The sequence below is a fragment of the Bufo bufo genome, chromosome 9, assembly GCF_905171765.1.
Source record: "Bufo bufo chromosome 9, aBufBuf1.1, whole genome shotgun sequence".
NCBI classification, from domain to species: domain Eukaryota; kingdom Metazoa; phylum Chordata; class Amphibia; order Anura; family Bufonidae; genus Bufo; species Bufo bufo.
In genome coordinates, this window is record NC_053397.1 from 62,073,063 (window position 1) to 62,088,761 (window position 15,699).

The following is a 15,699-nucleotide window of genomic DNA, read 5'->3' on the forward strand; positions in this document are numbered from 1 at the left end:
TAAGTGCAGGGGGATCCCTGGGCGCCGCTCTACATGGCTGTATAGTTAGTTTAGATGTTTTATTCTAGTGAAAGGTCCTCTTTAAGTTTTAAAAAAAGCTGGGCACCGGAGAAGTGTCCACTGGGTGGCTCCCCTCTGGTTTCTCCCTGCCTTGACTTTATTTGATTGACAGGTCTCCCGCCTTTACGCAAAGAAGATGTCAATCAGGCGGAGCAGGGTGTGGAGAAGATGTAGAGGAGCGGCACACACATGTCCCCATGCCCAGCTCTTTTTAAAATAGTTATTTTTTTCTAATACCACAGCATTTCAGATGACAACCTAGTTCTCTGTAAAGAGGGAGCCTGTCGTCAGGTAGCATGACACTGCTGACTGTTTCCCTTTGTTAGATTTGATCTCATCTGAAAAACACTAAATATATACATGATGCAATTGTACATCCATGATTTGTACAGTACCCTAATATTTCCATTTCTGCAAGACATGGATACTGGCTTCCAGTGCTCCTTGTTCAGCATCATAAACCAGTATAAATATCAGTATATCTGTCCCTAAACAGGTGCCCAATAACATATCCAGTGGATCACTACTCTAGAGCGAAACTGAGATTGCTTAAATAAGAAAGAAAAATGAGGTGGTACTAAATAAGTTATTCCTCTCCAATCCCCAATTTAGGGCAAAGATAATGCTTTAAACAATTCCCATTAAACTGGCAGTTTCCTGTTGTTAGCCCTCTGGTCCAGCAGGACTAATGGGGAGAAGATCAGAAACATAGATGCACTTTGATAATAACTACAAATATCTCTTTTATTTTTTTGCAAAAGTTGCTTAAAATAAGACTAAGACTATCTTAAAAGGGCATATGTCAGCAGGATCAACCCATTTAAACCAGCCGTAATGCCTGGTAGGTCAGATCCTCCACACATTTCTTCCTCGATCTATTGATACCTTGAGGACCGAGAAGGGCAGGTTCTAGCACCTTGGCTGCTCTCTTCCCTGGACACATTGCCCTTCGCCTAATCTTGTCAATCAAGTGGTGAGCAGAGTGTCCAGGGAAGCAGAGCCAAGGAGCCAAGGTGCACCAGATGGCTATGGCCCGCCCTCAGTGAACGTTATCCCTAATTTGCATATTTTAAAGAACATCTTTCTCCTAAACGCAGAAATGGATTGGGGGAAGAAAGTTATGTTTTTAAACAGTAGTGTCCGCCCTACTTGGCGTTATAGCTGGTTTAATAGGGTCGATCCTGCTGACATGTGCCCTTGTAAAATTAGCCCTTATGTATACACATCTACTTCAGAGCCTCGTGCACAGTACCCATTACAGCTCAGTGATTCTCCAAAGCTTCTGCCCCCTTGTGTGCCTCTCATTTCATACAGGGGTATTTTCATCCAAACAAATAATTTTAGGGGAAAATGTATAATTTTTTTAAAAATACTTTCTTTCCTTTTATCATTCACACCTGATTTTGGTTTCAAAAACTGCATAAGAAGCGTGTATGTGTGGCAGCGCCCCTACAGTACGGCCACACAGAGTTTTTTGGAGCAGGTTTTGAGGCAGATCTTCCTGCAGGATTTTCAGCCAAAGCCAGAAGTGGATCCACCAGGAAAGAGAAGTATAAATCCTACCTTTATATTTCTGACTCCTTTCAAATCCACTTAAAACTTTGGCAAAAAATCTTGCAGATCAAAACCTCATCCGAAAAACTCGTGCGTGGCCGTACGCTTAGGTTTTCAGAGCCAACTGAAATCTGTTGAGGGAAAGGGAGCAACTAGGAGGTCCATCCACGAATTTCTTTTATACATGGTTCACAGCATTTTTTACTGCACAGTTATACCCCCCATGTCCACATATATTGAAGACATACCAAGGACAGTCTTTGGAGCTCTTCGTACTGCTGTGCCATCTTACTTTTGCCTTTAAGGATATTGGTAATTCCATTTCTACAGAACTAAAATGGCCAGCAAAAAGCTGGATGAGATAAGACTTTGGGTTTTAAAGTAGTTTGAGTCTCCTAGTTTGAGCCCCTTGTCATCAAATGTTATTGCATGGCACTGGCTGTCACCTCCAACCAGTATAAAGTCTGATTGACAAGTATAGTCTATACATGTTCTGTACAGTCCCACTATCTGTAGCTTCAGTCCAGAATCTTGCATCATGACATTCAACATGTTCTTCGGAGATGGAAAGCAGCTATTGTCATCACAAGAGTCAAAATCAATACGTTTCCTGTTCCAAATATGCTGTTGGCTGAATTACCCGGTTTGATTGTGGGACGTGGTGTAGGTTTTGGTGCAGGTTTTGGTGCTGGGATGAACAGAGCTGCCCTTGCCACATTAGATGGCTCTGACTTCTGATCTGCCTTGTCTATAGCGACCAAGGCAAAAAATATAATGGTGCCATTCTTGATAGTAATATTCTGAGGAGTAAAACTAAATTCTTCTTTTGAACCAGATGGTGATGGTGTAAGACTGGAGATGTTGATAGCGGTGCCGTTTCCAAAGTGGTCCACGAGCGCCTCACTGCTGAGACTCATTCGTAAATCATATCTGGTAGCTAGAAAATGAAAAAATAGAAATGATCAAAAGCTATTTTAGTTACCGTCATATATTTCATGTTGTTAATGGAGTTTTAAGAGACTTTACTACTCATGACCAATCCTCTGGATAGATCATCAATATATGATCGGTGGGGGTCCGACACCCAAGGTCAGATGTTTGAGAAGGCAGCGGAGCTCTCAGTAGTGCTGCGGCCTTCTCTCAGCTTTCCCTAGGTCATGTGACATCACATTCATTGGTCACATGAAGTGAAGGTGGCTGAGCTGCAATACCAAGCACAGCCTCTATGAAATGGATGGCGCTGTGCTTGGTGAGCAGGGAGAGGGTCTCAGAGCAACAGCTGATCGGTGGTGGTCTTTAGTGTCGGACCCCCATAATCAGATAAACTTAAAGAAGTGAATGGGAGCACACCGTGCTTGTGTGGCCACTGCTTCCCTTTACTTTAAAGAGGGGCTAATGGAAGCAGCCGAGCCAGTGCTTGGCTATTTTTGTCAGCCCCATAGAAATGAATGGAGGGTGGCCGCACATGCTCAGTTTACGAGATAGGTGCGGGTCCCAGAGGTATGACCCGTACCAATCAGACAATGGGGGCATATATTAGCGATATGCCCCCATTGTCTGAGATAGGAATACTCCTTCAAATCATATTTAAAGTTTTAAATATTGGGTGGGTGGCTGTCCCTGTATTTACTTATATACACCATTTGCAAAACTCATAATGCCAATAGGGTGACATTCTTTACAAGTATACCACTGTACTAGCAGACATACCTAGTAAAATATCCACATTACACACGTCCATCATGACAGCGAACACTTACCATTTCCTTTATCTTCATCATCACCGGTTGCTGTCCAGCTCAATTTAACTTGCATGTCTTTAATGACTGCTTCCAAATCAGTGATTTTGCTAGGCTTAAAAACATCTGGTAAGGGGCCGGATGGCACGTTTGACACTACAAAGGCACCTCCTGAAGCCGTACGGCTAAAATTTCCCAAATTCAGATCATCAATGGTAACTTTTGGTTTTGGTGGGTTAGAGACCAAGGTACCTGAGAAAAGAGAGAAGTCAGTTTAAGGTGACAGAAGGTGATGGAGCATCATTCTCCTCCTACAACAGCTGGGTAGAGTTGGAGCGAGAGCGTGAAGCAGCATGGTGTGGTGAGGGAGCGTTTTCTGCTGCAGGAGCTTTGGGAAAGTAGCTCAGAGAGCAGCACACTCCTGATATATATATAAAAGGACTTAGTACCTCTGAGAGGCAAAATGGTGCCAAAGACCCCCTACTCAGCAAAACGGGTCACAGGTTACCTCACTCTCACAAGAAACAGTAACTGAAGCTGATAGGAACCAGACTGAAACCAGAGAATAGCACAGCAGCAGAGAGAGAAAGCAAAGTATTCAAATTGACCTGCCTGTTTACCCTTAGCTTGCTGGAGCCAAGAGAAAGATTAAGTATTGTTTGGATGACACAAGTTTATTGCCAGTTTATTCAAGTAAAGACAGTTAAACTTCAACAAGTCTGGACTCTACTTACTCCACCAACTACAACTCCTTTGTTTCTGCACAGCCTAACCTCGGGGAGCGACAGTATCCAGGTAGGAGCACCGTGACACAAACTATTAGGGCCACAACATACCACTCGGCATTCCTATACACTGAGACCCCATCGCCCTAGGGGGCAGCCTGTTGCACCGCCACCTAAATCCTCATCTGATATGTGACAAGTGAACATAACCTTATGTGTAAGACTATCTTGCTTTCCTAACTGTACTCATATTTTATGTTCTCACCACAATGAAAGTTAAAGGGTTTGTCCCATAAAAAATATTCTACATTTTTCAAACTAGCACCTGGATCTGAATACTTTTCCAAATGCAATAAAATGTAAAATTTGTCATAGCTATTGAGTTATTCCATAAAATGTATCTGTATAGCGCCACCTTCTGTTTGTTCATTTCTTTAATTCCCTGTCCACCTCACGGACGTGGTCGCACATGCTCAGTTCCATCGGTCAACTGCCACCAGCTATATTTACTATCAGATGCTGTGAGAGTTACAGGATGAGAGCTGCAGCAGAAGAGACATGCCTCCTAGGCTGTGATAGGGAAAGAGCTGCAGCAGAAAGGACATGTCCCCTGAGCTGTTATAGGGAGAGAGCAGCAGCAGAAAGGACACCTCATAAGCTGTGATAGGGAAAGAGTTGCAGCAGAAAGGGCATGCCCCCTGAGGTGCTAGTTTTAAATCTAGCAGAACATTTGGAGCAATGAATAGGGAGATCTCTGGATCCATGTGAGGTACAGGGCTGGTTCTCACTTTGTTAGAAATAGTTTGTCATGTACTATAGGATAGTTGATTTTCATTTTTACATGAATCATGGAATAACCCCTTTAACCCCTTGCCGTATGCATAATGATAAAAGAAGACCGTTTGATAAAATAGAACATTTCCTTCCATAAATAACAAGCTCATCTCATGAATGTTTGCATTTACATAATGATAATCTTACCATTTTCAACATAACCAGGGAGGTATAGCGCCCGGCTTTTTGGTAAGGTGGTTTTGCCGTCTTTGTCTTGACTCTCAACGCGTACTTTTAAGTTGTGTCTGCCATTTCCAGTGAAGTCGGTGAAAAATCTGGAATATATGCCATCATCTTTGATAATATCGGCACCTTCAAGAAAAGCAGAGTTTAATTAGACACGTTATAAAACTACAACATATGGAACACATGGGGCGGTCATTTACTATACTGAAATATATCTAAATTAGGTGTATTTTAAGCGCAAATGGTGATGCAACGGTTAGTTGCACCGCAATCTGCAACTTCGCCCCGCTCACGCCAAGTCTAAAATTGCGGGCCTGGCGTAGGCCCGTCTCATTCACCATTTTCTACGTCTGTTTTAGGCATAGAAAAAGGTCTAAAAGTAAGGCTACTCTCACACCTGCGTTAGGTGCGGATCCGTCTGGTATCTGCACAGACGGATCCGCACCTATAATGCAGACGATTGTATCCGTTCAGAACGGATCCGTTTGCATTATGAAGAACAAAGTCAAAATGGATCCGTCCTGACTTACATTGACGTCAATGGGGGACGGATCCGTTTTTAATTGCACCATATTGTGTCAGTGAAAACTGATCCGCTCCCATTGACTTACATTGTAAGTCAGGACGGATCCGTTTGGCTCCGCATCGCCAGGCGGACATCAAAACAGCGTTTTGGTGTCCGCATCTAGAGCGGAATGGAGGCGGAAAGGAGCCGAACTGATGCATTCTGAACGGATCCTTATCCAATCAGAATGCATTGGGGCTGAAATGATCCGTTTTGAACCGTTTGTAAGATCCCTGAAACGGATCTCACAAACGGAATTCAAAACGCCAGTGTGAAAGCAGCCTAACACAGCCCGGAAGCTGTCTTACATTTAGAAGTTGCACTCGTCTAAAACGCCGGTCTTAAAAAAATGTGCCCCATGGAGTTGTACATAAGACTGCAGTACCACTAATAACCAGCAGATGACAGCAGTAACTATACATTCAAACCATATTGTTAAAAGTTGTATTTTTCTAAGAAGTAGAAAAATCGCCTGACGCTCTCCGATACCGAAAAAGACTACATGTTGTAACATAGTCACCTTCCAGTTCTGCTGGATCCCCTCCACCTGTTGAATTTGATACTGTATGTCTAACTGCGTAGGTATTTTATATATCAGTCATTTCCCACTGGAGGGGATTTTCCCAGCCCATTTCACATGAACAAACATGAACTAACCTGCACCATTGTCCAAAAGCTGCAGAGTTATCACTTTTCCAGTCTGTGGCTCAATATAAGCAGTAACTTTTGCTCCCAAAACTGGAGCGAGTCCTTGGGTGACTGTGGCGTAGATAATCATTGGAGCAGGGAAAGTGTTTGTGTCAGCGTTCATGTACGTTTCAGCAATGATCGGGGGCACGTCCGGATTCGCTGCTCTGGAATTTACTGTCAAACCGAGAACTTGATCTCCTGAATGAGTACTACATAGGCTGTATTCCCAGTCTCCTGGCTAAAAGGAAATACACACAGTTTGTTTAGATACAGTAGATAGATACCGGTAGATAAGCAGAATTTGGCAGATAAAAAGTTCATATTCACACTACTCCTGATGAGAAAAGCTTCACAAAAGGTATGATTGTACTGCTCTTCCCAACCCCTGCCTAGAGCCATGGTCAAAACTGCTGAAAGACTCCCTACAATGTGAAAACAATTTTAAATATCTATTGTTTGAAAAAATATAATCCCACGCATTTACAGGACTATAGACTGCTGTGGTGATTTTGATAGCATGGATAATTTAAATTTTGTTTTTCCCCCCTTAGGTATGTTATGGACAGAGAGTACTTGTGTGAATTGAACTTACTATCTGGATGAGTATCTCCATCTGAAACTACAGGGTGGGCCATTTATATGGATACACCTTAATAAAATGGGAATGGTTGGTGATATTAACTTCCTGTTTGTGGCACATTAGTATATGTGAGGGGGGAAACTTTTCAAGATGGGTGGTGACTATGGTGGCCATTTTGAAGTCGGCCATTTTGAATCCAACTTTTGTTTTTTCAATAGGAAGAGGCTCATGTGACACATCAAACTTATTGGGAATTTCACAAGAAAAACAATGGTGTGCTTGGTTTTAACGTAACTTTATTCTTTCATGAGTTATTTACAAGTTTCTGACCACTTATAAAATGTGTTCAATGTGCTGCCCATTGTGTTGGATTGTCAATGCAACCCTCTTCTCCCACTCTTCACACACTGATAGCAACACCGCAGGAGAAATGCTAGCACAGGCTTCCAGTATCCATAGTTTCAGGTGCTGCACATCTCGTATCTTCACAGCATAGACAATTGCCTTCAGATGACCCCAAAGATAAAAGTCTAAGGGGGTCAGATCGGGAGACCTTGGGGGACATTCAACTGGCCCACGACGACCAATCCACTTTCCAGGAAACTGTTCATCTAGGAATGCTCGGACCTGACACCCATAATGTGAACAGTTTCCTGGAAAGTGGATTGGTCGTCGTGGGCCAGTTGAATGGCCCCCAAGGTCTCCCGATCTGACCCCCTTAGACTTTTATCTTTGGGGTCATCTGAAGGCAATTGTCTATGCTGTGAAGATACGAGATGTGCAGCACCTGAAACTACGGATACTGGAAGCCTGTGCTAGCATTTCTCCTGCGGTGTTGCTATCAGTGTGTGAAGAGTGGGAGAAGAGGGTTGCATTGACAATCCAACACAATGGGCAGCACATTGAACACATTTTATAAGTGGTCAGAAACTTGTAAATAACTCATGAAAGAATAAAGTTACGTTAAAACCAAGCACACCATTGTTTTTCTTGTGAAATTCCCAATAAGTTTGATGTGTCACATGACCCTCTTCCTATTGAAAAAACAAAAGTTGGATTCAAAATGGCCGACTTCAAAATGGCCGCCATGGTCACCACCCATCTTGAAAAGTTTCCCCCCTCACATATACTAATGTGCCACAAACAGGAAGTTAATATCACCAACCATTCCCATTTTATTAAGGTGTATCCATATAAATGGCCCACCCTGTACAATTCCCAGCATGCTCCATTTATTTCTATGAGAGTTCTGAGAAGAGCAGAGCAGGTATGCGGTGCTGAGAGTTGTAGTTTCACAACAGCTGGAGGGTCGGAGGTTGCCTACCCCTGTAAGGGCCAATTCACAGTCTAAGGGCTCGTTCACACTAATGTATTTTGTGTTCCGTATACGGGCCGTTTTCTGCATTCCGCATACGATCCGTTTTTTTATTGTGCCCGTTTTAATGTGTCCATTTCTATTGTTAGGATTGAGCATGTTTATTTTTCACCGATCCGTTTTTTTTACAGACACGTTCGTGTGAATTGGGTCTATTGTAGGTGAAGGAGGAGAAGTGACAGGGTGTAGTGTGCGGTTACCTCTGCTGTGCCTGGGATCATGAGTCGAGCTGATTTTGAGATAGTGTCACTGACAAATTGGCCGTTCTTATATTCTTTTCCTTTTGGATCTTTTAGTTCAATGTTCGGGATGAGACTGCTCCATGTCACCAGAAAGAAAGTGTCATTGCCCACTGTGCTGTCTATGGACACTTTCCCAGTCAGACATTTACTTGGTTGGATTGTTTTTGCAGTACTTTCAATCTATTAAGAGGAGAAGATGTAAAAATACAACATTACATTGTAGGAGAAGACTATAAAATAAACTAGTCATGTGTCCGATATCAGCACACGGCATTTTAAAAACAGCAACTTGGCAAAATCTTCTGCAAAATCATTGCTGCTTTCGTCTAGAAAAAGCGCCACTCCATCTGCATTGGTTGTGTCTGGTACTGCAGCTCAGCTCCAAGGAAGTGAATGGAACCGAGCTGCAATACCAGACGCAACCCATGGGCAGGTGCAGTGCCATTTTTGGAAAAAAGCAAGCACGTTTTCCAATCCTGAACAACTCTATTAATGATTTTAAATATTATAGGTCAGGCCATTATTCCATACCTGAACGGATTGCTGTATAACATCTCCGCTGCTGGACTTGATCCCACTGAAGGAGTCAATCAAACCATTTGCATCAACGTTATCAGATGCGTAAAGTTTTAAGCCCCCTGTGGACAGATTACATGTAATTAATTATACAACAACATATTTAAAAAATGATATATATATATATATATATATATATATATATGGTATATAGAGAGAGAGTATATAAAATTGGAAATATTAAATGTGTTTTAATGTCAAATTTGGAAACCAGTTTTCAGTAGCAGAAAATTTTTGCATCAAAATCTGCCGTAACTGAAGTCTCTGTCTGTTGTTTTTGGCACAATACACAAATATCTTGGAAAACTCATTGTATGTGATTGCAAATTAGGTGCTGAATCATTCTTTCTTTTAAAGAGAACCTGTCACATTGAGCATGTTATAGACGGGGGTGCACCTAGCCTTTCTGGTGTCTGAGGCGAAAACTGAGAAGGTGCCCCCCCCCCCCAATATCTTAACCTAATTCCTTTACCAAAATGAAAGCGCCCATTGCCCATGGCCCTTCCGCTGCCCCCTCTCTCCCCTACCTGAGGCGATCGCCTCACCTGGCCTCATTGGTGGTGCACCCCTGGTTATAGAGCAGGAGGAGCTGAGCAGGTTGGCATGTCATCTTATGGGAAAACATTCAGACTTCATTCAAATTTTTATTTCATTCATTAAAATTCTTGCTTATTCTTTGCTTTTAAAGTCCAGGAGGCGGTCCTATCAGTGACTGACAGCTTTCCCTCTATGACTGTGTATACAGATGTAGCTGTCAATCACAGATAGGACCGCCCCCCTGGACTTCAAAGCCCAGAATGAGCAGGGATTTTAATTAATGAGATACAGCTTATTCTGGATCTTTTCCCATAAAATTATATATTCAATCTGCTCACCACCAACCAGCTGCCTTATTTTGTATTTTCATAGTGACCGGTTCCCTTTAAAAGGAGCAACGCACTGCCAAATAAGTAAAACTGTAACATGCCGTATGTGTGTTGAGTTTGTGGATATGATCCTTTTCAATTGAGTAGGCAAATGTGCATTTAGGTTTACAATTTACTTGCGGATTTACAATGTTAGGCCTCATGCACACGACCGTTTTTTTTTGCGGTCCGCAAAACGGATTTCCGTTGTTCCGTGACCGTTTTTTCTTCCGTGGGTCTTCCTTGATTTTTGGAGGATCCACGGACATGAAAAGTGAAAAAAAAAAAAAAAAGTCAAGTTTGCATTGAAAATGATAGGAAAAACGGACACGGATCACGGACACGGATCACGGACGCGGATGACTATCTTGTGTGCATCCGTGATTTTTCACGGACCCATTGACTTGAATGGGTCCGTGAACCGTTGTCCGTGAAAAAAATAGGACAGGTCCTATTTTTTTCACGGACTGGAAAAACGGATCACGGACGCGGAAGCCAAACGGTGCATTTTCCGATTTTTCCACGGACCCATTGAAAGTCAATGGGTCCGCGGAAAAAAACGGAAAACGGAACAATGGCCGCGGATGCACACAACGGTCGTGTGCATGAGGCCTTAAGGTCATGTGAATGTGTAGCAAAACTTTTCATTGACCATCTGCAGCATGTAGCCTGAGAGCAAACAGGAAATGCTATGTACGTGAAACCACTGCCGACTGTCAGGACAAAAAAGAAACCGCACTGTATGAAAGAATGCAACGTACCTGTTATATCGGCTAGCCCTTCCAATCCTTTATCTGCACTGTTTCCCAAGGCAATGGTATGAATAACGGCACCGCTGGCTCTTACTTCCTCAAAGCAACTGCTGATGCCCGAGTCCTCTCCGTCAGTTAGCAGCACTATTTCTGTACCGTATGTGCTACCGTCCAGTTTTTTGTTTACCTAAATCAAATGCAGACGCAGAATTATTAAAAGGGAGTTTCTGATGGGGAGCACAACACAGCGCAATTCTGCTGCACTCCCATTTAAGGAGGTTTCCCAGGCTACACATATTGATGACCTGTCCTCAGATCCGTGGGGGGTCTGACTCCCTGCACCGCCACCAAGCAGCTGTGGTGCCAGAAACTATACAGTATATGGAGCGGAAGCAGGAGGCTCCATGTTCTCCATGTACTATGTAGGTTCTGGCACAGGTGTGATGCAGCTTGGCTCCTATTCACATGGGAGCTGTGCTGCAGTACCCCTGCATGGTCTCTGCTCAGTCTGTATACTGTATAGTATCCGGCACTGATCAGTGGGGGGGTGCCGGGTGTTGACCCCCATCAATCTGACATTGATGACCCATCCGAGAGTCCTAACCACTGAGAGGGAATTTCCAGGTTCTAGAAAACCTGTGCAAGTTGACTACGGCTACTTTCACACTCATGTTTTGGGATGATCCATTACAATAATACAACCGCATGCATCCGTCATGAACGGATCCATTTGTATTATCTGTAACATAGCCAAGACGTGCCAGATTGTGTCAGAGAAAAACGGATCCGTTCCCATTGACTTACATTGCGTGCCAGGACGGTTTAGCTCAGTTTTGTCAAGCGGACAGCAAAACGCTGCAGGCAGCGTTCTGGTGTCCGCCTCCAGAGCGGAATGCAAACTGATGCATTCTGAGCGGATCCTTTTCCATTCAGAATGCATTAGGGCAAAACTGATCAGTTTTGGACCGCTGGTGAGAGCCCTGAACGGATCTCACAAACGGAAAGCCAAAACGCGAGTGTGAAAGCAGCCTAATGTGCATGGCAGATAAGCACGTACTTTCGCATGCATGTTGTTTAGGCCTTTATGCACATGACTGAAATTTTGATCCGTGCCTGATCACACACGGTCCGATTCATTTCTATGGTTCCGCAATGAAAACGGACAGCACACGGATGTCATCTGTGTACTGTCCGAAAATTATAGAACCTGTCCTATGCTTATCCATTTTTGGCGGATTAGAATAGGCTTTGAAAATTGTGGGATGCACACGGACCGCATGCATATTTTGTGGATCTGCGAATTTGGGTGCAGGAGGCCTTACGCTGACAATGCTTCATTCCCACTAGGACAACCCCTGTCCATAGGGTCTTTCCTATATATAGAAAAAAATATTGAAATGAAAATACCGTACCTCAAATCCCATGCGAACCCCAGCACAAATGTTTGTGCCACCATTTGCTATTTTTGGGAGAAGCGTCTTCAGTTGTTCACGCTGGAAGGTGTCAACAATTTTAACCAGTTCAGATTTAATTGCTGCAACATTTTCAAAAATGACAATTCCAACGTAGGACCCGGATTCAACGATTTGCATGATGTACACTTCAGAGGCCTGGTACAGGCGGTTAATGCGGTCATACTGCAATACGGAGAAATAGATTAGGATATTTATTGATGGGTTTTCATGTCGTCAGTATAATGTACAGTTGTCATTGATTTGGTAAAAATGTGAAAATTCTTTAAAAAATTTTAGGATTGCTTCACATTAGACGTATAGGATGAATGGTAATTCAGTTCACAGCATGCCCACTCCCTATTGGTGTGGCAAGTCAGGATGGCAGACGTGCATTACCACATACTGGTTTGGTGAGAACATTTCCAAAAACGGATATTTTTATACCGAGGCACACTGAGTTTTTTTTTTTTCTTCTTATGGATTCATGTTCTATTACATTATAGAGGTATGTGGCACCAAACAACATGAATAAACCGCATTATTCTCGTTCATATGTCTCAGATCTTGGAAAAGGGAGAGGGAAACGTACGAACATTAAGGGTACAGGTGCCACGTCGCCATTAACAATAGAGACTGACTATACAATGCGGTCTTCATTAGTTAAACACAGGAGCACCGCTGCCCCTGATCAGCAGGGGTCCGAGGTGTCGGACCCCCACCGATCAGATACTGATGACGTATCCAGAGCAGGGATGCACCACCAATGAGGCGAGGTGATTGCCTCAGGCAGCAACAGGTAGGGGCAAGAGCGGGGCAGCGGAAGGGGGATTACCTGTTTCTGCAGTATAGTATTGGGGCAGTATGTGGTGCGGCATAACCCTGTATGTTTTGTAGCGCTGTATGTAATATGTCTTTAACAGTAGGGCTGGAGGGAAGGGGTTAGGTTAAGAAATTGGCATTGGGGGGGTTTCAGTTTTTGAAAAAGGACAGGTGCCCCCCTGATTCAGATGATAGGTCAACAGTAAAAAAAAAATCTTGAAAACCCTTTTAAATAAAAGGCAGTTGTGGCCTAATTGGCTGTGCGGTTCCTGACCGCTGCTGGCCGCGCCCTGACGGCTCACGACCGCGCCGTATGGTCGTACCCTTAGGTTTCGCCTCTTCCTTATGCCAGGATTCCAAAAAAATACAAAGGAGGGAGCAAGTTTCCTGAACATCCTGGCCCTCTACTGCTGGCATATTGCATTTTTCCCTATGTGATCACATTAAAATGGCCGTGGGTCTCGTCAGAAAATCTTATTCTTGTGCATACGCCATTACTGTGAGTAGTGGAGCACGCAAGAATATATATATATATATATATATATATATATATATACACACAATGACGAATGCGAACACGGGATTGGGTTGCGCGTCACAATCAATAACAAATCAGGGTTCAGATTTGTTATGGAGCATATTTGTGAATGCGCAGCTGCTCACAGTAAGGCTGCATTCACACGTCCGTGTGTGTTTTGCGGAGCCACGGATCCGCGGATCCGCAAAACACGGACATCGGCGATGTGCATTCCGCATTTTGCGGTCCGCACATCGCCGGCACTTAATAGAAAATGCCTTTTCTTGTCCGCAATTGCGGATAAGAATAGGACATGTTCTATAATTTTCGGGATCGGAATTGCGGACCCGGAAGTGCGGATCCGCAATTCCGGATCCTGGCAGCACATAGAGCTGCCCCATAGAAATGAATGGGTCCGCAATTCCGTTCCGCAAAATGCGGAACGAAATTGCGGACGTGTGAATGGACCCTAACGGCGCATGCGCAAAAATAAAAAAATTTCACGAGACCCGCAGCCATGTTAATGTGATTGCCTAGGGAAAAATGCAATCTATTGGCAGTAGAGGGGCAGTCCCTCTACCACAGGTAAATTTCTGGGATGAACAAAATCGGATTTGTATGTAGCGTTACAAACTGATTCGCTCATCGCTAATAGACATTTTTCTCTGACTCTACCAACTATTGGTTGGCTTATTTTTTTTTTTACGCCAAAATTGTGGGCTAATTTTGGTGCGAAATGGTAATCTTAGTCCCACCCCTTTTCCTACAAATCCCATCCCCAAGCCCCACCCCTTGCCGAACATTACAGAAAAAAAGGGTAGAAACCCTAGACAAGACACATTTTTTTCCACTTTTATAACAGATCTTTGGCGCAGACACATTAGTAAATCTGGGCCAATGTGTAAGGAGGCCAGGCTGTAACCAGAAGTGTCTGTAGGGCCGGTTCAAGGATTTTTGCCAACACAACCGAAGCTACATTTTGGCGCCCCCCCCCACCACCAGAACTCAGGGAGGGTGATGTAAACAGGAGGTCAGGCTGTAATGAGAAGTGTCTGCTGTATCGGCATGAATGTCATGTGAATACTACCCTACATTACCGTCATGTCTGGAGGATGAGTTCACTTATTATGACATTAGGATAAAACAAGGACTTACCCCACCCATACTTCCAGAAACATCAAGAACCAAGGTGACAACTCTGTCCTTGTACTGCAGCATGGTGAACGTAGGGTCAGGAACGTTGGTGTTGTCTAACGGCGCACTTTGCTTCATGTCAGGAGAATTCATGATCACCTCCCATGTGCTCTTCTGGTTACACAATCTGTTTTGTTGATTGGGGGCTTCTCTATTATGAGATTGTTCATTGCAGAATGAATGGACCTGAAAAATGTATAAAAGATGGATTAAGGGATAGATATTACCATGTGAAAACAGCATATAAAAGTGCATGCCAGCTATGGGATCATACACACCACCGTTGGCTGATTTGCAGTCCGCAAATTGCGGATCCCGGCCGTGTGCATTCTGAATTTTGCGGAACGGAATGGCCGGCCCATAATAGAACAGTCCCTTCCTTGTCCGTAATGCGGACAAGAATAGGACATGTTCTGTAATTTTGCGGATGGCACGGAACAGACGTGCAGATGCGGAAAGCGCACGGAGTGCTGTCTGCATCTTTTTCAACCTCGTTGAATTGAATGGATCCCCCAGTTTTTTTCATAAACTTCTACCAGGAATAATAGAGTAATGGCACAACATAGAGTTATAAGAAAAGATGTTCCAGAATTATCATTACATGGGAAATTCAATCAGTTACCGAAACAGACATGTCAGGAGCAGCAACAGGTCCTATGGGATAGCAGATGGAGACAAGTGAATTGTCCCTTTTCTCCCCCAGTGGCCAACTATGGAATGAGAGCTACTTATGTAGCACAGATACAGTCAGTTCAGAAACTACAACTCCCAGAATGCACTTCACTCACTTCTATGGGAGTTAGAAGAGCAGCCAAGCATGTTTGCATGCTGGGAGTTGTAGCTTCGCAGAAGCTGGAGTGCCGGAGGTTCCTGATCCCTGGTCTAGGAGAACAGAACCATTAATTTCATCTACCTTACAGCTGTTTCAGGCG

General features: G+C 43.6%; 1 protein-coding gene across 1 annotated transcript in view; it reads right to left on the reverse strand.

The window, feature by feature from the left end:
* Nucleotides 1-289: 289 nt before the first annotated feature.
* Nucleotides 290-15,699, reverse strand: part of LOC120979596 (calcium-activated chloride channel regulator 1-like) — a 28,786-nt gene continuing 13,376 nt past the window's right edge. Inside the window, exons 7-15 of the mRNA XM_040408441.1 lie at nucleotides 14,729-14,953; nucleotides 12,196-12,420; nucleotides 10,793-10,970; nucleotides 9,082-9,188; nucleotides 8,509-8,730; nucleotides 6,321-6,591; nucleotides 5,060-5,224; nucleotides 3,375-3,605; nucleotides 290-2,551 (exon numbers count right to left, since the gene is read on the reverse strand). Of these exons, the coding sequence (XP_040264375.1) occupies nucleotides 2,160-2,551; nucleotides 3,375-3,605; nucleotides 5,060-5,224; nucleotides 6,321-6,591; nucleotides 8,509-8,730; nucleotides 9,082-9,188; nucleotides 10,793-10,970; nucleotides 12,196-12,420; nucleotides 14,729-14,953 (2,016 nt within the window). The 3' untranslated portion in view covers nucleotides 290-2,159. The remainder of the gene's footprint in view (nucleotides 2,552-3,374; nucleotides 3,606-5,059; nucleotides 5,225-6,320; nucleotides 6,592-8,508; nucleotides 8,731-9,081; nucleotides 9,189-10,792; nucleotides 10,971-12,195; nucleotides 12,421-14,728; nucleotides 14,954-15,699) is intronic.